The 27,770-nt window shown below is 42.2% G+C and overlaps 1 protein-coding gene across 1 annotated transcript in view; it reads right to left on the bottom strand.

Annotated features, from left to right (window-relative positions):
* Window positions 1-26,967, bottom strand: part of Mccc2 (methylcrotonyl-CoA carboxylase subunit 2) — a 61,130-nt gene extending 34,163 nt beyond the window's left edge. The window contains exons 1-7 of the mRNA XM_070031319.1: window positions 26,727-26,967; window positions 22,966-23,032; window positions 19,532-19,616; window positions 15,596-15,697; window positions 14,362-14,489; window positions 11,214-11,326; window positions 3,388-3,501 (exon numbers count right to left, since the gene is read on the bottom strand). Of these exons, the coding sequence (XP_069887420.1) occupies window positions 3,388-3,501; window positions 11,214-11,326; window positions 14,362-14,489; window positions 15,596-15,697; window positions 19,532-19,616; window positions 22,966-23,032; window positions 26,727-26,855 (738 nt within the window). The 5' untranslated portion in view covers window positions 26,856-26,967. The remainder of the gene's footprint in view (window positions 1-3,387; window positions 3,502-11,213; window positions 11,327-14,361; window positions 14,490-15,595; window positions 15,698-19,531; window positions 19,617-22,965; window positions 23,033-26,726) is intronic.
* Between the last annotated feature and the right edge of the window lie 803 nt (window positions 26,968-27,770).

Raw genomic sequence — 27,770 nt, 5'->3', positions numbered from 1 at the left:
ACTCACAAAAGTGCATTCCCTTCACTCAGCAAGTGTAGCCAGGTATGATGGAGTTGAGGTAGGAGAATTTTGAGTTTGAGGCTAGTCTCAATGATACAGAAAAATCTTGGCTGAAAAAGGGAGGGAGGGGAAGGAGGAAGGTAGGAAACAGATCAAGAAGACTGCAATTGATGGACAGCCCAGGCAAAGAGTTAGCATGATCCACTCAACCAATAAAAAGCTGAGTGGCCAGGTGCCAGTGACTGACACCTGTAATCCTACCTACTCAGGAAGCTGAAATATGAAGATCAAGGTTAGAAGCCAGCTGGGGCAGGAAAGCCTGAGACAGCTTTCGGGTAGTTAATAGGCAGTTAAGAGTCTTAGTTCCTGCCTGGGCTGGCTTCAAACTGGGATCCTCAAATCTCAGCCTTCTGACTAGCTAGGATTACAGGTGTGAGCCACCTGTGGATTGCCCATAAAACTCTCATCTCCAATTAATAGGAACAGGGGAGCCAGAAGTGGGGCTGTGGCTCAAGCGATAGAGAGCTAGCCTTGAACGAAAATGTTGAAGGACAGCACCCAAGCCCAGGACTGGCACTGACACGTGCACAAGCATGCATGTGTACGCATGCACACGAGTGCGTGCACACAGACACACACATACACACACACACACACACACACACACACATACACACACAAGCTGAGTGGTGTTTGTCTGATATTCTCTCTACAAACAAAGTATAAATGGGAGAGTCAAAACCCAAGCCAACCTAGACGTAAATGGGAGACCATGTACAAAAAAATACCTTGTAAAGTTTAAGAGTATCACTCCAGTGGTAGAATACCTACCTAGCCAGTGCAAGACTCTAAGTATAAACAGGGGTAGGAGTGGGTGGGGGGAGAAAGAGAGAGGAGAGAGGAAGGGAGAAAGGGGGAGAAGAAGAGAAAGAGGGAGAGAGGGAATAGGGAGAGAGGGAGAAGGAAGAATGATAGAAGGGGTGATGACACTGATCAAAATGCATTGTACTTTTATTTATTTTTTATTATTTATTTATTTATTTATTGTCGGTCGTGGGGCTTGAACTCTGGGCTTGGGCACTGTCCCTCAGCTCTTCAGCTCAAGGCGAGCGCTCTACCGCTTGAGCTACAGCACCACTTCCGGTCTTCTGGTGGTTTATTGGAGATAGGAGTCTCACAGTCTCTCCTGCCCGGGCTGGCTTTGAACCGCGATCCTCAGATCTCAGCCTCCTGAGTAGCTAGGATTACAGGCGTGAGCCACCAGCACCCGGCTTGCATTGTACTTTTATAAACCGATTTGCTGATTAAAATCACCTTTGTAAACTACTGAAAGCTAGCAAATCCTTTTTAAAAAATAAAGGAAAAATATTTCCCTCTCATTAACCAATAACATCTGTCCCATGTAGCATGAGTAATCCTAAAGAATAAGAGTACTGAAAGTGCTGAAGCTTGCTGTGAGACTTTTTATCACATTTAAACCAACAGCTCTTCTGGCTCACCTTGTCTTCCATAGGAGTTATTAAAAATTAACAAATCACTGGGGAAATGCCAGCAGTTTACATAAATGCATGAGGTGTGTGTGCACACACACGTGTGTGCACATGTACACGTGCACACAGTGAGTCCCTCTCAAAAAAGAAAAGAGAAAGAAAGGAGAGGGGAAGGAAAGAGTGAGGGAAAGAAGGAAGGAGGGATTTTCTTTTCCTTTTCATGCCTGTCGGGTTTTTAACTCAGGACCTCACACTTAGCTTTTTCACTCAAGGCTAGCACTCTAGTACTTGAACCACAGCTCCACTTCGAGCCTAACTGGAGGGAGAGGAGTTTCTCGAACTTTCCTGCCCAGTGGAGCTCCAGCTTTGGGGCTTAGAGCCTCAGCTCTTTCCTTCTAGCAGTTCCTGGGGGTTTCTCAATCCTGTGCATGGCCCTAGCCTAACTCCTCCTCCCCATCCCTACTAGTAACTGGTGTTACACTCTTCCCCAGAAGGGATGCAGAGTGAGTGCAGGGACGATCTCCATCTCAGGTGGAGCACAGTGTGACTGTCACTGTCTTGGGAAGGTTGTGGAAGGGGGGGAGAGGGGAGTGGATGGACCTGCATATCACTGTTATGATATCTAAAAACAAGAAACAAAACCCAGTGTCAATCAACTGGTGAATGGGTAAACAGAATGGAGCATAGCTATACAATGGAATACTACTATTCAGCCACAAAAAAATAATGAAGCAAGCCAGGAAGCCAAGTACGATAGCACTTGCCTAGAACCCTAGCTACTTAGGAAGGAGAGGCAGAAGCAACACCTAAAAAAAAGAAGCTTAAATTAAATACACAATAATATATAACTCAGCAATCTTCTAGCCGTATAGCCAGTACAATAAGACAGGGACTTAAACAGATACTTGTGCATCTATATTCACAGTAGCATTATTCACAACAGTGTAAAGATGAAAATAATACAAATGTCCAATAAGAATAACAACATATGTTTATAGACAGACAGCCTTAAAAATTAAAATTTTGACACATGCTACAATATGCCTGAATCCTGAGGACATTATGCTAAGTGAACTAGTCATAAAAGGACAAATAGTGTATGACTTTATATACTTGTGAGATACCTACAGCAAATTCATAGCCAGAATGGAGAAGGGTAGATACCCAGGCAGCAGAGTGGCAGGAATAGTTAGCATTGGATAGGTTTCAGCAGATAAAGTAGTTCTGGAGATGGACACTGATGGTATATAACAATGTAAATGTACTTAATGCAATTTGTTACACATAACATTATTAAAAGGTAACAAAATTGACCATAGTGTTTTCTTTTGATTTTTGCCAGTCCTGAGGCTTAAAGTAAGGACCTCAATGCTGTCCCTGAGCCTCTTTGTGCACAAGGCTAACCCTCTACCAACTGAGCCACATCAATACTTCCAGCTTTTCCTGAATAGTTTATTGGAGATAAGAGTCTCATGGATTTCCTGCCCTGGCTGGCTTCAAACCATGATTCTCCGATCTCAGCCTCCTGAGTAGCTATAGGCATGAGACACCAGCGCCCAGCCATAGTGGTTTTTACACAACCAAAACTAGTTAAAAATGTATAATTTTGTCATTTCTATTTTTTAATTTGATTTGGTTTTTTGTTTTTCTTTGTGCCAGTCCTGGGCTTGAGGATTTTTTGCTCAAGACTAGCATTCTACCACTTGAGCCACAGCTCCACTTCCAGTTTTTTGGTGGTTAACTGGAAATAAGAGGTCTCAAGGGATTTTCTGTCTGCACTGCCTTCAAACTGTGACTCCCCAGATATCAGTCTCCTGAATAGTGAGGATTATAGGCTTGAGCCACCATCACTTGGCTATGTCTATTTACCTTCAATCAGCAGAAATTATATGCTTACCAAGGGGGGTCCTGCCAAGAAAATGGTACCCTGCTTGCGTACGATGATGTTTTCATCAGCCATTGCAGGCACATAAGCCCCTCCTGCTGTACAGGAGCCCATGACCACCGCTATCTGGAAGAGATGGATGTGACAGCCATGATATGTAACTCACACAGTGAATTCAGTGTTTAATACAGTCTCAAACATTGCTGTGACCAGGGATATCACTAGCTGATCCCTGTACCTTCTTTTAAAAATAGGTTCCTCTACATGTTTAGGATTCTCCTCTCCTTCCCCCCCGCCCCCCAATATTCCCTTTTCCTTCCTTCCTTCCTGGTTCCGCTCCTCCCTTCCCCTTTCTTCCCTTTTTCCTTTCCTCTCCTCACCTCTCCTTCCCTCCCTTCCATCTTAGAGAAGGCTGGCCTCAAATTCATAATCCTCCTGCCTCAAATTCTTAAATATGGGGATTATAACAGGTATGAACCACCTGGCATTGTTTCTTATTTTCTTTTTTTGGTCAGTCATGGGGCCTGAACTCTCGGCCTGGGCGCTGTCCCTCAGCCCTTCAGCTCAAGGGCTAGCGTTCTACCACTTGAGCCACAGTGCCACTTCCGGCTTTTTTCTTTTTTTGCTTATATGGTGCTGAGGAATCGAACCCAGGGCCTCAGGCATGCAAGGCAAGTGCTCTACCACTGAGCCATCTTCCCAGCCCCTGTTTCTTAATTTCTTATACCAAAACTGGTTTTTTTTTTTGGTCGGTCCTGGGGCTTGAACTCTCGGTTTGGGTGCTGTCCTGGGTTCTTCAGCTCAAGGAGAGTGCTCTACCACTTGAGCCACAGCGCCACTTCTGGTTTTCAAGTGGTTTATTGGAGATAAGAGCCTCATGGACTTTCCTGCCCGGGCTGGCTTTGAACCATGATCCTAAGATCTCAGCCTCCTGAGTAGCTAGGATTACAGGCGTGAGCCACCGGCACCCAGCACCAAAACATTTTAAAGTACCTATAGTACAGTAGGCACAAATGGCTCATGCCTGAAATCTAAGCTCCTGAGGAGGCTGAGATCTGAGGATTGCAGTTCAAAGCCAGTCGGAGCAGGAAACTCCATGAGAATCTTATCTCTAATAAAGTACTCAAAAGAGCCAGAAGAGGCACTGTGGTTCAAGTGGTAGAGTGCTTATCTTGAGCCAAAGAAGCTCAGAAATCGCACTCAAGCCCAAAGTTCAAGGTCCAGGCTGGTCAAAAAAAAAAAAAAAACTTATGGTATACTCACAATATATGATTACCCTGGCAAGGAGAAAATGGGCCTAAAAACGTTAGTCTGAGCAGCATGTGGAGAAAAACAGCACATGACACACTGAACTCAGCAAGGCTACATGAAAAGAGTAAACTTCACACTATGTTGAAAATGAACTTTACAACTTGTGCTGGGGAGGAAAGGAAATGTTGCGGAGGTGAGGAGGAAAGGGATGGTAGGGAAAACATAGGAGGAGGTAACAATTCTCCATAGAAAATGTACTCATTGGGCTGGGAAGGTGGCTCAGTGGTAGAGCCTTGCATGCATGAGGCCCTGGGTTCGATTCCCCAGCACCACATAAGCAAAAAGAAAAAAGCTGGAAGTGGAGCTGTGGCTCAAGTGGTAGAGCGCTAGCCTTGAGCTGAAGAGCAGAGGGACAGTGCCCAGGCCCAGAGTTCAGGCCCCACGACCGGAATAAAAAAAAAAAAGAAAGAAAATGTACTCATTACCTTACTCATGTAACTGTAACCCCTCTGTACACTATTTTTACAATAAAATTTTTTAAAAAAAGAAAAGAAAAGGGTAAACTTCAAAATCTAGTAATAAGGACTCAAAATAATCACCACTTAACTTGTAGGAATACTAAAATGATCCCTCAAATGAATATTATTAATATTTTGTGTTATCCTAAAGATGAAAGTTTCCAAATATAAAAATGTTATTAATATATCAGTTAACTATCTTGATTTAAAAAAAAACTGAATTGTGTTTAAACTGTATTCAGAGAGTTCATAGTACTAGTTTCTATGTGTTTAAACTAATTTTCCATACCTGACTTATGTAACTGTATATAACTTATGTAACTCTGTCCCTAAGACTCCATTCTCCAATTAACCAGTGAAAAGCCAATGTAGAGGAGTGGCTAAGCCTTGAGCAAAAAAGCCAAGTGAGAGCAAGAGGCCCTGAGTGTAAGACTTAGTATCAGCACACACACATGCACCATGCACCCACGTCACACACTCACTCACACACATACACACACAGAGTAAATTATTTAATATTTTTAAGATTAAGGTAAAAATAAAATAGAATGCAACACACTAAATCTGGGTAGTAGGCAGCTGAGTGCTCAGTTACCCTCTGTACTCCCAAGTATTTAAAATGTCCAATTTTTTTAAAAAACTGTAAAGCGTAAAGAACCCAATTTGACCTTACCACCTATTCTCTATATTACATCAGGTTTGGCTCAAGCTATTTCAATACTCAAATAAGAAAACAGTCAAGGAACTAGGAAAAGAGTGACAATGATGTAAGTAAGACTCTAAAAAGAAACACTTTTCAAAAATAAGACCTAAAGAACTAAACAGGCAGAGCAGAGTTCCACAAAAACAAACAGAGCAAAGGGAGAGAAAAGAATAGCAATTGTCAGCAAGTACTCAAGAGACAAGACTGGGGGCGGGAGGTGGGATCCAGAAACAATACCATCACACCATCTGCAATAGAATGTGTCCCTCAAACCCATGTTGAAGGCATCATTCCCAGTATGATCTGAGGTGACTGAGTTCAGATTAGGTCATATGGGTAGAACCCCATGGTGGTATTAAGGCCCCTAGAAAGAATAGACACAAAGTCTCTCTGCCAAGTGAAGCCAAAACCAGGAAAAGGAAGAGGAGAGCACTCCCCAAGGGCCTTACCACACTGACTGTGTCGATTCTGGAGACATCCAGCCTCCAAAACCATGAGAAATAGTGTTGTTGAAGACACCATGTCTATAGAGGTTAGAATATGTACACCACACCATCAATGGATCATTTTTCTTCTCAGAACCCAGAGATCCCAGAGCCAAGCATCACTAACACTACACCTCTCTCCTGGCTCAAGGCATTCACTGAAGATTTTTCATAAGGCCACAGAAGATAACAATTCTGGAAGTCCAGAAAGAAAACTGTGTCACATTGTCCAATTAGAAGAATTAAAAGGATACAAATTGTAGGACAACATTCAGAGGTAGAGATTTGACTTGCATACTACTAGAGCCAACAGTCTACCCAACCACCAAGAAGGGGCCTACACCACCATAGCAACAAGATGACAGATACCATTTGGAAGGCAAGGAAGCCCTCAGAAACTAACTTGAATCATGAGCAAGAAAGCAGAAGGGCTGGGAAGGTGGCTCAGTGATAGAGCGCTTGCCTTGCATGGTTGAGGCCCTGGGTTCGATTCCTCAGCATCACATAAGCAAAAAAGAAAAAAGCTGTTAGTGGCGCTGTGACTCAAGTGGTAGAGTGCTAGCCTTGAGCTGAAGAGCTGAGGGACAGCGCCCAGGCCCAAAGTTCACGACCAGACCCAAAATAAAATAAAGCAGAAAGTAGCAGAGTGACATGTAACTGAGAGGACACATCCTTGTCGTCATGTCTGTGAGCACAATTTCTGTGTAAAAGGAGATAAGATCCATAAAACAAAGGTAATCATCTGGGAAAACTTTATAAACAAAATTTCCTTATACCCCCAGATCTTGCCTAAAGGGAACTGGTTCTCACTGCAGCAAAAATGAATGACACATTGAATATCCACAGAATGCCTTAGGAAAGGGTCTTGTCAGGGTCTCTTGGTCAAGAGCAGTTATGCCTGATTCTACCACACTATATGAACTCTGAACCTTCTTTCTCCCAGTGAAGAATCAGAGATACTACTTCTATTCAAACAATATGGTAATAAACCTAACATTATAGAGGAGGAAACAACATTCCAACTGCTTAACAAATAATCAGTAAGTGTAACAGTGTATTGTCTTTTAATGTCTCATATTGTTTCTTTTTTGATTCAAAGTACTTGTAAAAAAGCCATAGTGCCAGTATCACATTTTTCTTGAAGAGCTGCTATTAGAAATAAAATCCACACGGGGCTGGGAAGGTGGCTCAGTGGTAGAGCACTTGCCTTGCATGCATGAGGCCCTGGGTTCAATTCCTCAGCACCACATAAGCAAAAGGAAAAAAGCCGGAAGTGGCGCTGTGGCTCAAGTGGTAGAGCGCCCAGGCCCAGAGTTCAGGCCCCATGACCGGACCCCCCCCCAAAAAAAAGAAGAGCAAATAAACAGAACTCAAAACAAAAAAAAATGAAAAGTCAGAGAACTTACACAAGGCTACATGACTCAAGTCTACTTCAGAAGAAATGGACCTTTAGTAAAAGGAAAAAACACCTTACTGCTGATGTAGTAAAGTTCATAGTAAAACAGTAAAAGAGATACTACACCAGATAAAATGACAAATCTATAGCACACTGAACTACCACTAAATTACTAAAAGGCATGATGACTCATGTATATAATTCTAGCTATTTGAGGAGGCAGAGGAAGAGCATGCCTGAGGCAAATGAATAAGATGCAATCCAAAAACCAAACTCAAAAGCCAGGCACCACTGGCTCACATGGATAATCCTAGCTATCAGGAGGCTGAGATTTGAGAATCATGTTTAAGGCCATCCCAGGGCATGAAAGTCCATGAGACTCTTATCTCCAATTAAACCACTAAAAAGCCAGAAGTAGAACTGTGGCTCAAGTGGTAAAGTGCTAGCCTTGAGCAAAAGAGCTCAGGAACAGTGCCCAGGCCTGAATTCAATCCCCAGGACTGGCACCAAAAACTAAAACTAAAACTGCTGCTCCAAGTGGTAGAGCACTTGCCTAGTAAGCACAAAGTCCTAAACGTAATCCTCAGTACCAAAACAAATATAAATGTTAATCTCACAGAGTACACAAATGTCTGTCCACATTTTTATAGTGGAAAAGTTATAGGAAACATCAGAAATGATTTTAAGAGCTATACTCTTAGAAATAAGTGGGTAAATGTATTTATAATGGATGAGATTAATAACATTAAATAAAAGAGCAACCTTGGAAAGGAAAAGAGAATAGAATATGAGTAAGGAAGTTATTGATCACTGTCAAATGTATATATACATAGTTGGAGTTATATCTTAGACCATTTTGTATTGGTATAATACAATACTTGGGTACTTCATACGGAAAAGAGTTTATATGGCTTACAGTTTTAGAGGCTCAAAAGCAACATCATGCAGCCCCATCTGTTTAGCCGCTAGTGAGGTTCTTCTAAATATGTCACAACACAGCAAACACCAAAAAGAGAGGACATAAGGCAAGACAGAAATCAACAGACAAGAGATGTCCAGGCACATTCTTTTATAATAACCCACTCACAGGAATTAGCCCACTACAAAATATATGCATTAATCTCTTCCCAAGTCAATGTTCCCATGACCTAATCATCTCCCATTAAGCCCTGTCTCTTAAAAAGCCAATACTTAGCACTTGAGGATCAAGTCACAGGAGGGACCACGCTCCTAACAACGAACCTTTATTGACAAACCATACCCAAAGCACAACAAGCAAGTCCTAAGAAACAGATTTATGTAATCAAGTATTAAATTGCTTTTAATCAAACAAATGCAGCAGTGGTACCCACTAGACACTATACAACTTGTAAGTGGAGATGGGAGGGAAAGCAAGGGAAAGGGTGACATTGTCCAAAAAGAAATGTACTTTTGCCGGGTGTCAGTGGCTCACGCCTATAATCCTAGCTACTCAGGAGGCTGAGATCTGAGCATCACTGTTCAAAGCTGGAAATTCTGTGAGATTCTTATCCCACTAGAAAAACTAGAAAACCAGAAGTGGTTCTGTGGCTCAAGTGGTAGAACACGTGCCTTGAGGATAGCGCCCAAGCCCAGAGTTCAAGCCCTATGACCAACCAAAAGAAAAAAAAATATATATATATATATATATATATATATACTTTTAGCCAGATGCTGGGGCTCATGCCTGTTAATACTAGCTATCCAAGAGGCTGAGATCTGAGGATTGCAGTTCAAAGCCAGCCAGGGCAGGAAAGTCCATGCATAAGACTCTTATCTCCAATTAACCACCAGAAAACCAAAAGTGCCGCTGTGGCTCAAGTGGCAGAGTGCTTGCCTTCAGCTGAACAGCTCAGGAACAGGGTTCAGGCCCAGAGTTCAAGCCCCATGACCCACAAAAAAATTTTTTTCTTCCATTTGTACAGGGGTAAATGCACTGTATTACTATAAGGTCTTATCTACTTGGGTTTGGTTATGGAAAGTAATAAAGCATTCTCTAAATAATGAAAAAAAAAAGTACATTCACAGCCAAGGACCAATGGCTCATACCTGTAATTCTAGCTACTCAGGAAATTGAGCTCTGAGAATCCCAGTTCAAAGCTAGCCCAGGTAAAAAAGTCTGGGAGACTCTTAGTTCCAATTAATCACATAAAAGGAAGAAGTGGAGTTGTAGTTCAAGTGGCAGATTACTAGCCTTGAGCCAAAAAGCTTAGGTACAGTGCCCAGGGCCCTAAGTTCAAGCCCTAGGACAGGAACACACACACAAAAAGGTATTCACTACTCACTACTCATCTTTGAAAGAACAAATCAGAGACAGGCATCAGTGGCTTACACCTGTAATCCTAGCTACTAGGACACTGAGGCATGACAACCTTGGTTTGGAACCAGACTGGGAAGACAAATCCTGAAGAACCTGACCTCCAACAAACAAGCAAATGACAGAAATGGAGATGTAGCTTAAGTAGTAGAGCACCCACTATGAACAATAATGTGAGAAAGAGTGCAAGGGCCCTGAGTTCAAGTCCGAGTGCTGGCATTTTAAAAAACCACTCAAAAAGGGTAGAGTGAGGGAAAAAAAGGGGCAGACAAATGAGGAAAAGAGGAGAATGCAGTCAAGAATTCAATCCTATAAGAGTGAGGGAAGGGGTGGGGAGAGAAGGGATGAGAGAATACTGAAAGGGATGACACTGATATCATGATATCAAGATATCATGAATACAATATATCACAATATATTTCCCAAACTGCTGTTAAATGGCAACTCCTTTGTACAACTACTTAAAAGATAATCAAATTTTTAAAAACAGAAAATAAACTCCAGGAAATGGGTACTTGGAAGGGACAGGGTAAAGTCAAGGAGGGGGATAAAGAAAGAAAAGCGGGGAAGGAAATGCAGTAAAAAGTTCAATGCATAGTCAACAAAATCAAGAAGAGGAAAGAGTGGATTGGGAGAGATGGGTTAAGAATGCTGAAAGGAGTGACACTGATTACATTCACAAACTTCACTGAATGGCAACTTCTTGAGTAGCTAAGATTACAGGCATGAGCCACAGGCACCCAGCTTCTACCTTTTTACTCAAATAATTTTGGGATTTATCTATGTTGATAAATGTAATTTTAGTTCATTGGTTTTAAACTATTACTAATCTCACACTAACATACATTTCCATTATTGTTTAATTTTTGTTCTAATCTCAATGCTACCATGAACTTATTTTGCATGTGTGTCTCATGTATACCAAAGTTTCCCTACACTAGTTTTCTTGTATAATCCTAGAAAAATAACCATTATTACAGAAAGAACTATTTCTATAATTAATGAAAGGTCCTAACTAAAGATAACCTTAAGATGTGGGAAAACATTATATTATATGCTAAATCTTGTTATGTTTAAGTTATCCTGGTGTACATAATTAGCAAAAAACATTTAGAGTTCAAAACAATACACCTCATTAATGAGAAATTACCTGTGTGATGTTTTTAGAAGACATAATTGCCTGATTGTAGAATATTCGGCCAAAGTGATCTCGATCTGGGAATGTATCTGCTTGTCTAGGTAAGTTGGCTCCTCCTGAATCAACTGAACAAGGAAAATGAGATAAATATGAACATCTCTGAGTAAAATATAAGAATACTTGTATCAGTGACAGCATGGATTCATAAAATTTTACCTTAGCTTTTTAAATATTCTATTCTTTCTCTAATCCCCAAGTACAGCCAAGGGGACTTACTTCTTTGTCCCCAACCCAATAAGCATTCCTGTGCAAACTTCTACATGACTTGTTTATGACATTCTGTCCTGTAAGGACCAGTGAAAAATCCAGAAACTAAATTCTTAACTAGTTAAACTAAAGAAAGTATCATTCTCTCTTTTAAACCAATACAAAAACTACCTACAAGCCACATGCTGGTGGCTCCCTATAATCCTAGCTACTGAGACCTGAGAAAATTCAGAAAAGTCCATGAGACTTTTATCTCAAATTAACTAGCAAAAAACCAGAGTAATGGTATAATTTAAGTAGTAGAGCTCCAGACTTTAGTGAAAAAAGCCAAGCAAGAACTAAAGGACTGGAATTCAAGCCCCAGTACTGACTGACAGACACATACACAAAATCTAAAGAATTCATATGGTAATTACATACTGCTTTCTGATACTCATTTTATTTTATTCAGTAAGTATGGCAGCCAACCCTCAGGAGCCTAGGGAGGAAGATCATGAAATTCAAGGCCAATCTGAGTACACAACCACTTTTGGACCAACCAGCTATATCTCTTGTTTCAAAAAACAGGAGAGAGGAAAGAGGAGAGAGGAGAAGGGGAGAGGAAGAGGAGGGGAGGGGAGAGAGAAAGAGGGAAAGATGGGGAGGGCAAGGGAGGGCGAGGGAAAGAATTGATTGGAATATACTATAAAACTGTGTAGAAATGTAACTATGAAATCCCCATCTGGGGCTAGGAATGTGGCTTAGTGGTAGAGTGTTGCTTAGCATGCATAAAGCCCTGGGTTCAATTGTTTAGTACCATATAAACAGAAAAAAAAGCCAGAAATGGTGCTGTGGTTCAAGTGGTAGAGTGCTAGCCCTGAGGAAAAAAAGAAGCTCAAGGAAGTTCACAGGCCCTGAGTTCAAGCCCCAGGACTGGGGGGTGGGGGGGTGGGGGGAGAGAGGGAGGGAGAGAGAGAGGGGGGGGGGGGGAGGGGGAGGGAGGGAGGGAGGGAGGGAGGGAAAAAGAAAGAAACAAAGGAAGGAAGGAAGGAAGGAAGGGAAAGAACGGAGAATAGAGAGAAAGAGAAAGGGAGAAAGAGAGAAAGAGAGGGAGGGAAGGAAGGAAGGGAGGGAAGGAAGGAAGGGAGGGAAGGAAGAAAGGGAGGGAGAGAGGGAGGGAGGGAGGGAAGGAAGGAGAAGGAAAAGGAAGGATTCCTTTTAAGAAGGAAAAAAGGAAAAAGAATGCCAGTCAAATTCAAAATTGCACTTCACAGGAGTATGACTACAGTATAACTTCTGGCCATTCTCTGCCTCAGTTCCTTGCCCACAAAATATAGAGTAGCTAACCTATGTAGATGTTATCAGGAAAACTTAAAACAACGGATATAAAGCACATAGTTCAGCACCTTTTCTATGTATACACAACGTTTAAAATTGTTAGCTATTCTTTCACTACTGCTTTTACCTCCTGTTTCCAATTAATTCTGAACTCACTGGAGACATACATCATGTAACACTCTTCCCCTGTACACTGTAGTGGCTCACATATTACCTGCAAGCAGCTGAGCCTCACTATTTTCCTTTTTGTTTTTTGGCAATACTAGGATTTGAACGGACACTAGCTTTTCTGCTTTACTTATGCTTGCATAAATGCAACATAAGTGGTGAAGTTTCATTAGACTAAACCAATACCTAAAAAAGACCCATTTTAAACTGCTCTTCTTTTTGGTTCTTTCTGGAATATCCTTGATTTATATATATGCTTTAATTTCAATTTACTTTCAATGAAATTTTATTTTAATTACATTTAGTCAAATTATATGAAATTACATAACACTCAAGACTGACAAGAGTACCTGGCCTTTAAGACCACAAAACTTAGCTTTGTGCCAGGCACTGGAGGCTCATGCCTGTAATCCTAGCTACTCAGAAGGCTGAGATCTGAGGATCACGGTTCAAACCAGCCCAGGCAGGAAGGTTCATGAGACTCTTATCTCCAATTAACCACCAGAAAAACCAGAAGTAGAGCAGTGGCTCAAGTGGTAGAGAACTTGCCTTGAGCTGAAGAGCTGAGGGACAGCACTCAAGCACAGAGTTCAAGCCCCACAACTGACAAAAAAAAAAAAAAAATAGCTTTGTAAAGTTAGTCTAAGCTGGGCTCCAGTGGTTCACACCTGTGATCCTAGCTACTTAGTAGGATGAGATCCAAGGATCAAAGTTCAAAGTCTGTCAGTGAGAAAAGTCTGTAAGACTTATTTCCAATTAATCAACAACAACAAAAAGAAAACAGAAGTGAAGCTATGGCTGAAGTAGTAAACCTCTAGTCTTGAGAAAAGCAGTTCAGGGACAGTGCCCAGGTCCTGAGTTCAAACCCCAGGACCAGCACACACACAAAAAAAGTCCACACATGCATTTTTTAAAAATGCACACAAAAGCCACAAATGAAGCAGTGGCTCAAAGTGGTAGAGCACTAGCCTTGAGCAAAAGGAGCTTAGGACCCACGCCCCAAGTTCAAACCCCACAACTGACCTCCCCTCCTCCCCCCAAAAAAGCTCAAGGACAACAACCAGGCCCAGCACCAAACACCCAAACACCCAAACACCCACACACACACTCTCTCTCTCCTCTCTCTCCTCTCTCTCTCTCTCTCTCTCTCTCTCTCTCTCTCTCTCTCTCTCTCTCTCTCTCTCTCTCTCTCTCTCTCTCTCTCTCTCTCTCCTCTCTCTCTCTCTCTCTCTCTCTCTCTCTCTCTCTCTCTCTCTCTCTCTCTCTCTCTCTCTCTCTCTCTCTCTCTCTCTCTCTCTCTCTCTCTCTCTCTCTCTCTCTCTCTCTCTCTCTCTCCAAATGATAATACTCTCATACAGTCTTGAATTTTTCCAGGTAGTAACAGTTCACTATACAACTTGTGACTTGCCCAAGTAGATGCAGGGGAGCCTGTTCTGCAGAGCAATTTCTTGTGCCCGGACATGCTTTTTCACAGTTATTGGATAGTAGGTGCCTCCCTTGACAGTGGCATCATTGGCAACAATCATGCATTCAACTCTGTAAGGTATTGGAAAAACTGCATTGGAAGTAGAATGAAAGATCTCTTCAAAATTAAAAACCATTCTAAGACACCAATAGAACCTTGATTTTCTACTACACATCTAATGACTTCATTAACAGTCAGTCTTATATTATAGCCAGTTTACACCATGATTCATGTATCATTTCTACAATATACAACAACTACTTTGAACAAGTTTACAAATTTATACTTTTAAGAGTCATCAGTCTTCTATGAAGAACACCCTAAGTAAGCTACAGCTCATAATTCCTTTCACACAGTTTTGACATCAGGACAGGTATCAATAGTGTTTACACTGTATCTGGCACAATACCTTTATAATAAAGGTGATATCAAACAAAAGCATAGGCAAGTAAACAATATCGAGCAAACTGGATTCCTAAATCTAAACTGATTCTCCTTCTTCAACTATTGGCATCCAAACTCGTGCTGGGTTCCTTGAAAGAGACTGACACCCTAAAAGGCTTCTGACTTTGCAGATCTAAAGACCACCAGTTCCCAGGTCATGCTAAAACTGTTAGAACCACTTCCCTAACACAGCGTTTTCTAATGTCAAATGTGCAAAAGACCATAAGAGACCACCTGGAGAGTCTTCTATATGCCAAGTCCCCACCTGTAGCCTCCAATGTAGCAAAGAGAACTGAATCTAGAGACCTTTGTTGAATTTTTGTTGCAGGTACCAGGGTTTGAACTCAGGGTCTCTCCCTTCCTCACCTTGCTTGTTCAGCCACTGGGACCACACCTCTAATCCAGCTTTCTGCTGGTTATTTTGGAGAATGAGTCTCCTGTATTTTCTGCTTGGACTGGCCTGAAATAAAAATCCTTTCTTCTCAGTCTCCTGAGTGCTAGAATTACAGGTATGAATCACTGGCTTCTAGCTGATGAATGTTTCCTGCCCTTCTATTTTTGTCTCTAAAGCTCTACAAATTAAGTTAATATAGATCTAAGTAGGATCTCAGGATCTAAATAATGTAAGGCACATAAAACTTGCATGTTAAAGTACAAAATGAGTTCTGGATCCCTACATCTTATGGAAGTCTTCCTCCTGCCCTGTATTACTGAGCACACGTAGAATACTCACCCAGATACTCTACCAATGCCAGTGATGATGCCACCCGCAGGGACTTCCTCATTACCATACAACTGGTACCCTGCAAATTGGGACAATTCCAGAAAGGGAGACCTAAAAGGAGGGAAGGATGTTATTGAAATTAAACTCACTATGCATGTTGCATTATAAAATCCACAAGAAGGCTATCTAGACCAAAATCTTATTTTGGTCTTATTTTTAAACTGTGGTACTTATTTTTAAACTATGTTTCTTAATATAAGGAGAGAATAATAGCTAACATTTACATAGCACCACACACCAGGATCTCTAGGAAGGGCTTCAAAAATAGTAACTCATTTACTAATAAGGAAACTAAAAGCCCACACAGACTAAAGCTAGAAGTGTAGGTGTGGCTCAAGTGATAGAGTACCAATCTTAAGTGAAATAGCCAATCAAGTGTGTGTAGCCCTGACCTTAAGCCCAATACTTGTGCGCATGTGCACGCGCGCACAAGCACACACACACACACACACACACACACACACACACACACACACACACACACACACACACACACACACACACACACAGCCACTTGTTAAAAGTCACATGGCTAGTTAATGGAAAAGCTGGGTACCAGCTCTTAATCACCACTGTACTGTATTGTTCCCCTCTTACAGATATGCTCCGAATAGATTATGTAGGATAAAGGAAGTTCTAGAACACCACAGTTTGATTTCTAATCACATTTTGTTGGTTTTGTTTTGTTTTTGTTTTTTTTTTGGTTGGTTGCGTCTGGGCACTGTCTCTGAGCTCTTCAGCTCAAGGTGAGTGTCCTACCACTTGAGCCACAGCACCACTTCTGGAGATAAGTGTCTTACAGACTTTCCTCCCTGGGCTGGCTTTGAACCATGAATTCCCATATCTCAGCCTTCTGAGTAGCTAGAATTACACGTGTGAGCCACCAGCACCCAGCACTAATCACTTATTAAAAAGTTAAAATCACTTTAGCTGGGTGCTTAGTGGCTCACAGATGTAGTACTAGCTACTTAGGAGGCTGAGATCTGAGGATCATGGTTTGAAGCCTGGCAGAAAAGTCCACAAGACCCCTTATCTCCAACTAACTATCAAAAAGTCAGAAGTATCTGAACACTGGTAGCTCATGCCTATAATCCTCGCTACTCAGAAGACTGAGATCAAAGATTATGGTTTGAAGCCAGCCTGGGCAGGAAAGTCCATAAGAGATCCTCAACTCCAATTAATCACCAAAAAAGCCAGAAGTAGAGCTGTGGCTCCAGTTCAAGCCCCATGACTGGCACACACAGACATAGAAAAAATCAGAAGTAGAGGCTGGGAAGGTGGCTCAGTGGTACAGCACTTGCCTTGCACGCATGAGGCACTGGGTTTGATTCCTCAGCACCACATAAACAAAAAGAAAAAAGCCAGAAGTGGCACAGTGGCTCAAGTAGTACAGCGCTAGCTTTGAGCTGAAGAGCTGAGGGACAGTGCCCAGGCCCAGAGTTCACGCCCCACGACCAGACCCAAAAAAAAAAGAAAAAATCAGAAGTAGAGCTGAGATTCAAGTGGTAGAGTACCACCTTTGAGTAAAAAAGTAAAGTGACAGCACCTAACACTGAGTTCAAGTCCCTGTACTGGCACACACACACACACACAAAAATCACTTTTTTAAAAACACGGAAATAGGCTGGCTCAATGGTAGAGCTTGCCTTGCATGCATGAGGCCCTGGGTTCAATTCCTCAGCACCACATAAGCAAAAAGAAAAAAAGCCAGAAGTGACGCTGTGGCTCAAGTGGTAGAGCGCTTGCCTTGAGCTGAAGAGCTGAGGGACAGTGCCCAGGCCCAGAGTTCAGGTTCCATGACTCGGACCCAAAAAATTAATTAATTAAATAAATAAATAAAAACACAGAAATATCTGGCACATAAAAATGGGCTACAGGTGTTAAAAAGATTTATCTCAAGCTGGGAACGTGGCTCAGTGGTAGAGTGCTTGCCTAGCATGCATGAAGCCCTGGGTTTAATTCCTTAGTACCACATAAGCAGAAAAAGCCAAAAGTGGTACTGTGACTCAAGTGACAGAGTGTTAGCCTTGAACAAAAGAAGCTCAAGGACTCTGCCCAGGCCCTGAGTTCAAGCCCCAGGACTGGCAAAAAAAAAAAAAAAAAATTCATCTCTCGGTTAGATTGAGATATGTCCTAAGAAAAACTACAGAACCCCAGTCTCACCTACTCCACTGGATCCCTTGTCTGTTCTGGAAATCAGTGCAATGGCCCTCAATGCTCTCCTACCCCGCTGCCCAAAGCAACCAACACAGTAGCCAGCCCGGTCAGACCATAACTCTAAAAATACAGGGACCTATCACGCAACCACAGGGCTTCATCTGAAAAACAGAACTTTGTCAGGTGATTTTTATTATCCACAAGTATCACAGTCTGTATGGACAAAAATTAGGATGGCCAATGTTCACCAGGGGATATAAATGGGACCACTACTGTAAATAAATATCATCATGCAATTACATAACTGCTTAAGTCAGGAAGATCATAAGTCTCCTGTTTAAAACCCTACAATATCTTCCCACTTCTCCGTTAAGAACTGAAATTTTCACAACAGCCTACAGGGATCTGTGAAATCTCACCCCACCTCCTAATACTCTTCCACCTACTCCACTCACACTGGCCTCCCGGTTACCACTTAAGTGTATCAGTATACTCAAAACACTCCCCAACAGTGCCTTTGCACAGGCTGTTTCTTCCTCTTATGGGTTTCCTCAAATATTTACAAAGCTCTCTCCCTCCAAATCATTGTTCAAACGTCACATTCTCAATGAGGTGTATCTTAACCATACCATGTGTAACTGTAACTTCCTGTAGTCATCCTCCCTCTCACCCAGGTCCACTTCTTTTTCTTTTGAATACTTTAAACTTAAGATGAGGCTGGGAAGGTGGATCAGTGGTAGAGTGCTTGCCTCACATGCATGAGTTGACTCACATGCCCTGGGTTCAATTCCTCAGCGCCACATAAACAGAAAAAGCCAGAAGTAGCACTGTGGCTCAAGTGGTACTAGCCTTGAGCTGAAGAGTTCAGGGACAGAGCCCAGGCCCAGAGTTCAAGTGCCATAACCAAAAAAAACAAAAAACAAAAAAACAAACTTGGATGGTCATTGTTTTCTATTTCTCATCTATAATGTAAATTATAGTAAAGCAAAGATCATGATCTGTTTGGTTTTTGTTTTTGTTTCTTTGTGCCAGTCTTGGGGCTTGAACTCAGGGCCTGGGTGCTATCCCAAGGCTAGTGCTCTACCCATTTGAGCCATATCTCCACTTTCAGCTTTTCTGATGATTAACTGGAGATAAGAGTATCATGAACTTTCCTGCCCTGTCTGGCTTCAAACAGCTATACTTACATCTCAGCCAAATAAGTAGCTAGCATTACTGGCATAGGCACCGGTACCTGGCTTCTTTGTTTTGTTCACTGATGCTTCACTGGTGTATGACAATGCCTGACACATAGTGGGTACTCAATAAATATGTGTGGCTTGAATCTTATAAGAACCAATTTAAAAATCATTTACTTAGAGAAGGGTTCAATATTACATGAACTAACAAAGGGTGAACCAATTCAACATCAATATTCACTAGATGCTATATTGGAAATGAACTTTACAACTTGGGACAAGAGAGGATCAGAAGGGGGCAAAGTAGGAAAATGAGGGAGGGGGTAACACTGTTCAAAAAGAAATGTACTCATTAACTAACTCAGTAACTGTAACCCCTCAGTACATCAACTTTATAATAAAATTTAAAAATACACTTAAATATATATTATATATGTTTAAGTATATTGTGTGTGTGTGTGTGTGTGTGTGTGTATGTATATATACATACACACATATATACTATATGGACTAGAGAACATCTTTAGTGAGTACGTGTGTAGGTACCAACCCTGGGTCTATAAGATTGTCGATTCTCTCTCTGGGGAGCAGTTTTCCTCTTGCTGTGTGCCGAGCTCGAGCTTTCTCACTTCCTCCTATGATAAAAACAAGATCACATGGGCTCACATGACACAAGGTAAGGCAAGGCTTCCATTAAACTTACTGCCAGAAAAGATAGAATGTACAATCTAAAATACAACACTTTAAAAAAAAAGTTGAGTGTATATGAAAAACAGCTAATTTTTCAGATCATTCACTCATTAACTGTAAACAATTTTCTGAAGAGACTCAGTATTTTTTGTTTTGCCAGACTTGGGACTTCAATTCAGGGCCCAGGCGCTGTTCCTGAGCCTTTCTGTGCTCAAGGCTAGCACTCTACTACTTGAGCCACAGCGTCACTTCGGGCTTTTTCTGTTTATGTGGTACTGAGGAATCGAACCCAGGGCTTCATGCATGTGAGGCAAGCACTCTACCACTAAGCCACATTCCAAGCCCGAGACTCAGTGTTTTAATAATAATAATAATAATAATAATAAATCTGTCTCTGATTCTTGAGTACATTATACATATTTGGTTACTAATAGTTACCTAAAGAAATTACAGCCAGGCACTGGTGGCTCATACCATAATCCTATTCAGAAGGCTGAGATCTGGAAGTTATGGTTCAAAGCCAATCCTAGAAGAAAAGTCCTCAAGATCCTACCTCCAATTAACCACTAAAATTCAGGACTGGAGGTACAGCTCAAGTAGTTAAGGAACACCCCTAAAAACTGAGTCCAAGGCCCCAGAGTTCAACACAGAAGGAAGAGGGGAAAGAGGGGAAGGAAGGGAGGAGGAGGAGGAGGGGAAGGGAAGGAGGAGGAAGAAGAAAAGGGGGAGGGGGGGGAGGGGGAGGGGGAGGGGGAGCAGCAACAGCAGCTAAGGCACTACGAAGTCATGCCTGGTCAAGGGTCTTTGATAGGAAGAGATGAAAAGGGAGAGGGAAGATTTAAGACAATATCATTCTTTCTCCTGCCAGGAGATTGACAGTATAAGCTGGAGCAGCTAGTGAATTCACTTTCATAGGAAGAAGTAAAAGGTGGCTTTTCTTTGATGCAGACTTGGCACCGAATGAAGCTCCCTGCTATTTAAACTGACAGAAAATTTGGACCACCACACATAGCATGAGAGAGCACTTTATTCAAAGTTGTTCTGAAACACATTATTTCCATTCCCAAAGACATTGTGCCAGGGAAGTCTGCCATCTGTCTTAAGCCTTCAATTCCATTAAACCATCACATTTACTTCATTGCATCAATTCTTAATTATGTTCACATTTTAGAATCCCTAAAATCAGGAAGTAGAGGAAGTCACCTCCCAGCTGTAGGCCTTGGCTGCACTATGGCCTTGGTGATACTTCTACTGTGCTATGTGTGCATACAAACTTTGTATTCCATTTTAAAATGTCTCCCAAAAGACTACACAGACTTATCTCTGGGTCACTGAAAGCCCCCTGCTTCTTCCACCAAAACCATGTGTTTCTTTTCTGTCCATAAAGTTATTAGTCAAATATAAACAAAGCACTTAAGAGTTTATCAAAACACAGCCTTGTGTGTTGATAAATTAACTCGTATTAATCAAAATCCTTAGCATTGGCTATTATAAATGCCACTTCAGGGATAATCCTCTTCCCATCTACAGAAATGACTTCACTCCTCTTGTAATTCCACCTGTTCAAATAGGGACAAAGGAGATCAAAGATCACAGAGGGCTAGAAGAAACCTAAACCAAAGGCAACGAAGAGTAACAAAAGAAATAACATAGAAGAGGACAAGAGTCACCTTAATTATTGTTAACCTTTTTATCCCAAGTTCTCTCCAGTAAAAAACTTCAAAGTTTCCTTCTGAAACACCCACTCCTTCATTCTGTCTGAAGACTACCTAGGACACCTGTGTTTATAATTTAAAATTTATAAACCTGGTATAAGAGTATTTTTACTTTGGGCTCGGAAGGTGGCTCAGTGGTAGAATGCTTGCCTTGCAAGCATGAAGCCCTAGGTTCAATTCCTCAGCACCACATAAGCAAAAAAAAGCCAGAAACGGCATTGTGGTCAGGCCCCATGGCCAACCAAAAAAAAGAGTATTGTTACTTTCCTAATTGCATATCTACAGGACAGGCTCCCCTAACAAAAATGAAAATATCTCTATTACTCTTCTTCTCTGAGGACTTTTTAAAAAGCTAACTGATTAGTGACAGGTCATCTAAAGCTGCCTATGGGGGCTGGGAAGGTGGCTCAGTGGTAGAGTGCTTGCCTAGCATGCATGAGGCCCTGGATTCAATTCCTCAGCACCATATAAACATCAAAAGCCAGAAGTGGAGCTGTGGCTCAAATGGTGGAGAGCTAGCATTGAGCTGAAGAGCTGAGGGACAGTGTCCAGGCCCAGGCCCAGAGTTCAAGCCCCATATTTAAAAAAAAAAAAAAAAAGCCTGTTCATTAGGGGAGAGTATTAAGGAGGAAGCTCAGTCTTTTGAGAATGATCTGGACTGGCTTGTTATTTTAATACCAACGAATTGTAGTTAAATCATATATTACTCCAGTAATTTTCTAGTAAATTTTTAGTCCATACTTAAATTTCATATTTGAACTGAAGTGAGGTTGGTATCTCTTAAACACATACTTCAGTCTTTTGAATTTAATAGATTATTTAGAATAGGGAAAAAGAAAAAGCAAATGTATTTAGAATATCTCGGTCTCTTTTTTTACTGTAGTAATTTAGCCAAAAATTAATGAAAATTCTAAAAATTACCATGACACAAACAGAAAACCTAGAATGGGGACAGTTGAAGCAAAGATGTTATTTATACAGTAGTAACTTCTCCCTTTCTATCTGTCAAGATATCTATCTAATTTATCTTTAAATGGTTGTACAAGGTAAGGAGATGTTTGCTTTTTAAGGTGAAGGCTACAAACTTAATGTAGCTCTTTCTACCTTAGGTTCTTAAAATACAGCACACTTGTGTTCCTGGCTACTCAGGAGGCTGATCTGAGGATCACAGTTCAAAGCCAGCCCACTATGAAAAGTTCAATAAGATTTCAATTAAGCAGCAAAAAGCCTATAGTAGAGCTGTGGCTCAAGTGATAGAATGTCAATGTTGAACAAAAAAGGCAAAGGGACAATGCTCAGGCACTGAGTTCAAACCCCAGAACTGGCACAAACACACAGAAAAAGTATGCAGGAGAATGTGTATAAGCTACATGGAAACACTGTATTATTTTACATAAAAAACTTGATCAGGGGCAAGCTATCTTGAGAATCTTCCATAGACAGACACTAAGGATTGATTGTACTAACTAAAACTAAAATATTTAAGAATCAAAAGCTTAATGCTACCAGTTTTTCCTAAAACAAGTACTGCAAGGAATAGCTTAATTTAAAAGCATATATTGGAGAATGCTGTGCTCACCTAGTCGAATATACTGGGCGCGTTCATGGAGTTGATTCACTAGTGCTTTCATCTGCTCATAGTTCTCCTACAACAGAGGGAAGGAAAACAGAACCTCTAGAAAGCAACACCAAAATAAAGGTCAAGAAACAAGCCAAGGATGGCTCAGTGGCAGAGCACTTGCACCGCATGTCAAGGCTCCAGATTCTACCTCCAGCACTGAAGGAAAGAACAAAAAAAAAAAAAAAAAAAAAGAGGCGGGAAAGGGAAGGGAGTCAGGAAGAATGGGAGGAAAAGAGTGATGGAGGAAGGAAATTAGAGATGGAAGGAAAGAAACACACCAATCTGTGCCATGTCTGGGTGACCCACATCCAAAGCCACCCCCAACCATGTAGTCTCCACATTGGGATGCTCCATCATGTAGAAAAAACTAGTTCTTGCCCATCTTTTATTGATCTCTTTACCAACTCCCCACCCCACTATGGTCCATCTCTCAGAATCTTACCTTTCTTCTAATGTCTGATAGAGCTCCAAGCAAAAGCTTTAAGAGGAAACAAATGTGTCAAGACTCTGTTTGACTTTGCATTCCTCTACAAAGAGCACCTCTCCCCTTCCTCTTTCAATTTGATTCCAAGAATAAGAAACAAGTACAGTAGACCTGAGATTGCCTGAAGCAGACCTCACAGAACAAAGCCTTCCTCTGATGCTGTATGCCAAACATACAAACGAGTTTAAACACAGGCCCTTGTGCTCATTTGGCTTGTTTTGCTTGGCTAATACTGCTTTTTACTAGTTTTGGAAATAGAGTTTCTATCCAGGTTGGATTTTTTTTTTTTTTTTTTTTTTTTTGTCTGTTGTGGGGTTTGAACTCTGGGCCTGGGCCCTGTCCCTCAGATCTTCAGCTCAAGCACTTTACCACTTGAGACACAGTGCCACTTCTGGTTTTCTGGTGGTTTATTGGAGATAAGAGTCTCATGGACTTTCCTGCCCCGGCTGGCTTTGAACCTCAATCCTCAAATCTCAGCCTCCTGAGTAGCTAGGATTACAGGCATGAGCCACCGCATGCATCCAGCTCAGAACCAAGCCTTTAAGAGATATAACTGTTCTAAATTTGTCCTTTGACAAGTCACTAGCTGATCTAGAGTTTAACTGTTGTAATTTTGCCCTCTGATGAGTCATATAGCTGACCTAAGTCTCTAACACATAAAAGTAACACAGGTGAGTATAACTGACAGGTGAGTTTTTAGCTTGTTACAAAGACCCTCCTAATAAAATTTGACTCAATTCACAAACGACTTCTGTATGGTCCTCTCAATTTCTCTGTACCTATCTTTGGGACTATTCTTTACGTCACTGTCATTCCCAGTTTGGAACCTCATGATCATCTATCAATCCAGTTCTTCCCTTCAGTCATTAATTCCTACTCCTCCGACTGACCAGCCTAACTCCAAGCTGTATAATCTCAAGACTCAAGTCTTACAACCTGCCACCTAACTTTAGTCTCCTCTCTCCCCCAATCCATTGTCCACTTGCCACCATATCTAAGGAACATGCCACTTCTCTATGTAAAGAATCCTCAATCTAAATACCACTTTTGCATGCAAGGTGCTCCTGCATCTGCCCCCTCATGCATCCCACCTAGACACTATTCCATGAATTCTGTGCCCAGTCCAAGTCCTCATACTCACTATAAACTATTTTTAAAACGGAGGTTTGGTATGTTGCTCAGGTTTTCCTCAACCTCCTAGGCTTAAAAGATCCTCCTATGTCTACCTCTTCACTGCTGGAACTATAGACACACACCATCATGTCCATTTTATACATTTCAATATTTGTTTTGTGGTGCTGGACATCAAATCCAGGAACTTGGGCATGCTAAGCAAACACTAACACTATTATATCACCAATAGTGTATGTAGTTTAATAACCTAAGTAGGTGTATATTCATTTTCTTGTACTTCTCTTGATTTCTTGTCTCACTTCCATCCTGTACCCTGAACTTGGACACCTCTTTTCCAACCAAGATCCTCTCACCCATTACTGCCTACTTATAGCTTTCTAATGCCCACCTTTTCAAGCTTTAGATGCCTCTTACCACGTGGAGCTATTGTTTCACTGTCATTTTCCCCAGAAAAATTGTAAGCGTCATTCTTACATATCTATACCAAATAGCTAAAATAGGAATTAAAGCAACTAGTGTATAAGCTGTTTGAGTCAAACGTTCTCAAACTACTGTACTGTTTGCAAAACTTAGATATTATCTGCAGACAGTCTGAAACTTTCTGGCTCTCATTTCACAATCTGTAAGCTGCCTTTGACCTAGTGAAACTGCACTATTCCAACAAGTCCTGTGGAATAGACATTTTAATATCTCCCCACCCCTTCAGACTGGGACTCAAACTAGGTACCTCACATTTTCACTCATTGGTTGACCCTTACCACCTAAGTTACACCTCCAACCCCATCTATTATTTTTTAATTAAAGTTTGGTAAGCACAACCTAGTATGAACTAGGCTGATGGTTCCCAAAGTTGGCGCCTCTAGTCCCCTAAGGAAACTGTTTAACAAGGTAAACACCAAGTTCTAGTTCTACAGAACCAGAAAATACAGAGTGTGGCTAAGACAGCTGCATATTCAATAAGCTCCCCAGGTGACAATGCTGACAGATTTTGAGAACTACTGGTTTTTGTTACTTTGGGGTGGGGAGAGACTGCTTGTACTGAGGCTGAACTCAGGACTTTGCCCTCTATCTTAGCACTCTACCACTTGAGGCACTTCACTTCTGACTAACTGGTTAATTTGAAATAAGATTCTCCTGATTTTTGCTGCGGGGGGCTGGCTTTAAACCTTGACCCTCCAATTCAACTTCCAAAGTAGATGAGACAAACTAGCACTAGGCTGGAAACCACTGATTTCAAAGACACAAAGTATAATGCTAGTTCTAAAAGTACACTCAATTGTAAATGGAATACTTGTCTCCTAAAAACTTCACAGCATGCGAACACAGGTGGCTGATGCCCGTAATCCTAACTACTCAGGATACTGAGATCTTAGGGTCAAGGTTCGAAGCCAGTCCACGCATGTCCGTGAGACTCTTATCTCCAGTTACCACCAAAAACCAGTTCAAGTAGTACAGCACTAACTACCCTTGAGCACAAAACCTCAGGGACAATTCCAATGCCGTGATTTCAAGCCTCAGGACCACCTCCCTCCACCACACCCCCCAAAAAGGCCAGAATGGAGCTATGGCTCAAGTGGCAAAGCACTAGCCTTGGGTGAAAGAGCTAAGAAACAGCGCCCAGGCCCTAAGATTAAGTCCCTGGACAAAGACAAAAATATCATGAATCCCGAGTCGTGACGGGAGTGCTGAAAGAAAAAACAGCCATTAAAATGTCCTTTTGTTTCCCGATTCCTCTACTCTCTACTTCCCCACCTAAAATGTCCTTTAAAATTAAACCCACCCACCAGTCGCCAATGGCTCCCGCCTGAACATCCTAACTACACAGGAGGAGTGAGATCTGAGGATGGCGGTTCAAAGCCAGCCGGGTGGGAAAGTTCGGGAGACTCATCCAATTAGACGAAAGTGGAGGTGGGACCGACGCGGTAGAGCGCCCGCTAAGGGCCAAGAGGCTAATGGGACCAGCCCCACGGCCGCCACACACTCGCAAGGTAATTAATAGGTCAGCCCTTCCTCGGGCTGCTTCCGAGCCCAGCCGGTGCCCAGTCCCCACCGGCGGCCGGGCGGTGGCGGGCAGGCCCCGCCCGGCGCGCACCCAGCCTACCCGGTACACCGCGGAGTCCGAGTCCAGCCGGGTGGCCAGCGAGGCCACCGCGTCCCCGTGGTAGGAGCGCAGCCTGCGGGCAGCGGCATGGAGGCAGGGCCGCTGGGCAAGCCTCAAGGCGGTCCACATGGCAGGCCGGCCGGAGTACAGTTCCAGAGGAGACGGTGAGCCGCTCGTGCCTTCCAGACGCTAGCTCCCGAGAACGTGAGCGGCCGCGTCTTCCGGAGCAGAGTTCACGACTACGGCGTGGGCAACCGCAACTTCCGGGGTCGGGCCTTTGCGGAGCACCTGTTCCAAACTTGATTTCTTACTGTACTGGCGTGTTGTCCACGCAACCCCGCACGTGCCTGCGCTCGCAGCCTCCCATTGGTCAGTGGGGCATGCCACTCCTCCCAATCCAGCCAGTAAGAGGAGAGGCGCAGCCTCGCGAGGTCCGATTTCCTCCTGAGTCCCGGGACCCCTAGCCCGAGGTATTAAGCTGCTGCTGTGCATAGTTAGAAGCGCTGCAGCCCTTTGTGATGGCAGTAGTATCTCACTTAAGGAACAGTACATTCTCGGCAGTGGTTGTATTGAGGGCAAAGTAGTATATCGTATCTCATCTATCATGAAAATAGAGACAGCACGACAAGCTTCTAGCACCTTCACTGGAGATTTTTTTTTAATTAGCACGCATCAAGAGTTCAAGGGGGAAGGCTGGGATGTAGCTCAGTGGCAAAGCGCTTGCTAGCAAGTGCAACGTCCTGGGTTCGATCCCCAGTACCAAAAAAGAAAAGACAAAAAAAATACAGTTAAAAAAAAAAAACCAAACAAGAGTTCAAGGGGGATACATTGTGATACCTAAACAATACACAGTAAACATTGGACAACTTTTCCTTCTTAGCGCCCTAGTACCTTCCTCTTTTCGGGTGAGGGACTGTCCTGGAGTTTGACCTTAGCCTTGCATTTACTAGGCAGAAAATCTATTAGTTGAGCCACACCTCCAGCTTCTCTGGAGATCTCAAATACGATTATTTCAAATATGTGATAAATAGCCAGGTACTAGTG

Source organism: Dipodomys merriami, unplaced genomic scaffold (assembly GCF_024711535.1).
Source record: "Dipodomys merriami isolate MVZ:Mamm:240054 unplaced genomic scaffold, mDipMer1.0.p SCAF_20, whole genome shotgun sequence".
NCBI lineage: Eukaryota > Metazoa > Chordata > Mammalia > Rodentia > Heteromyidae > Dipodomys > Dipodomys merriami.
Note: the sequence above shows the minus strand (reverse complement) of the source record. Positions and strands in the feature narration are given on the sequence as shown.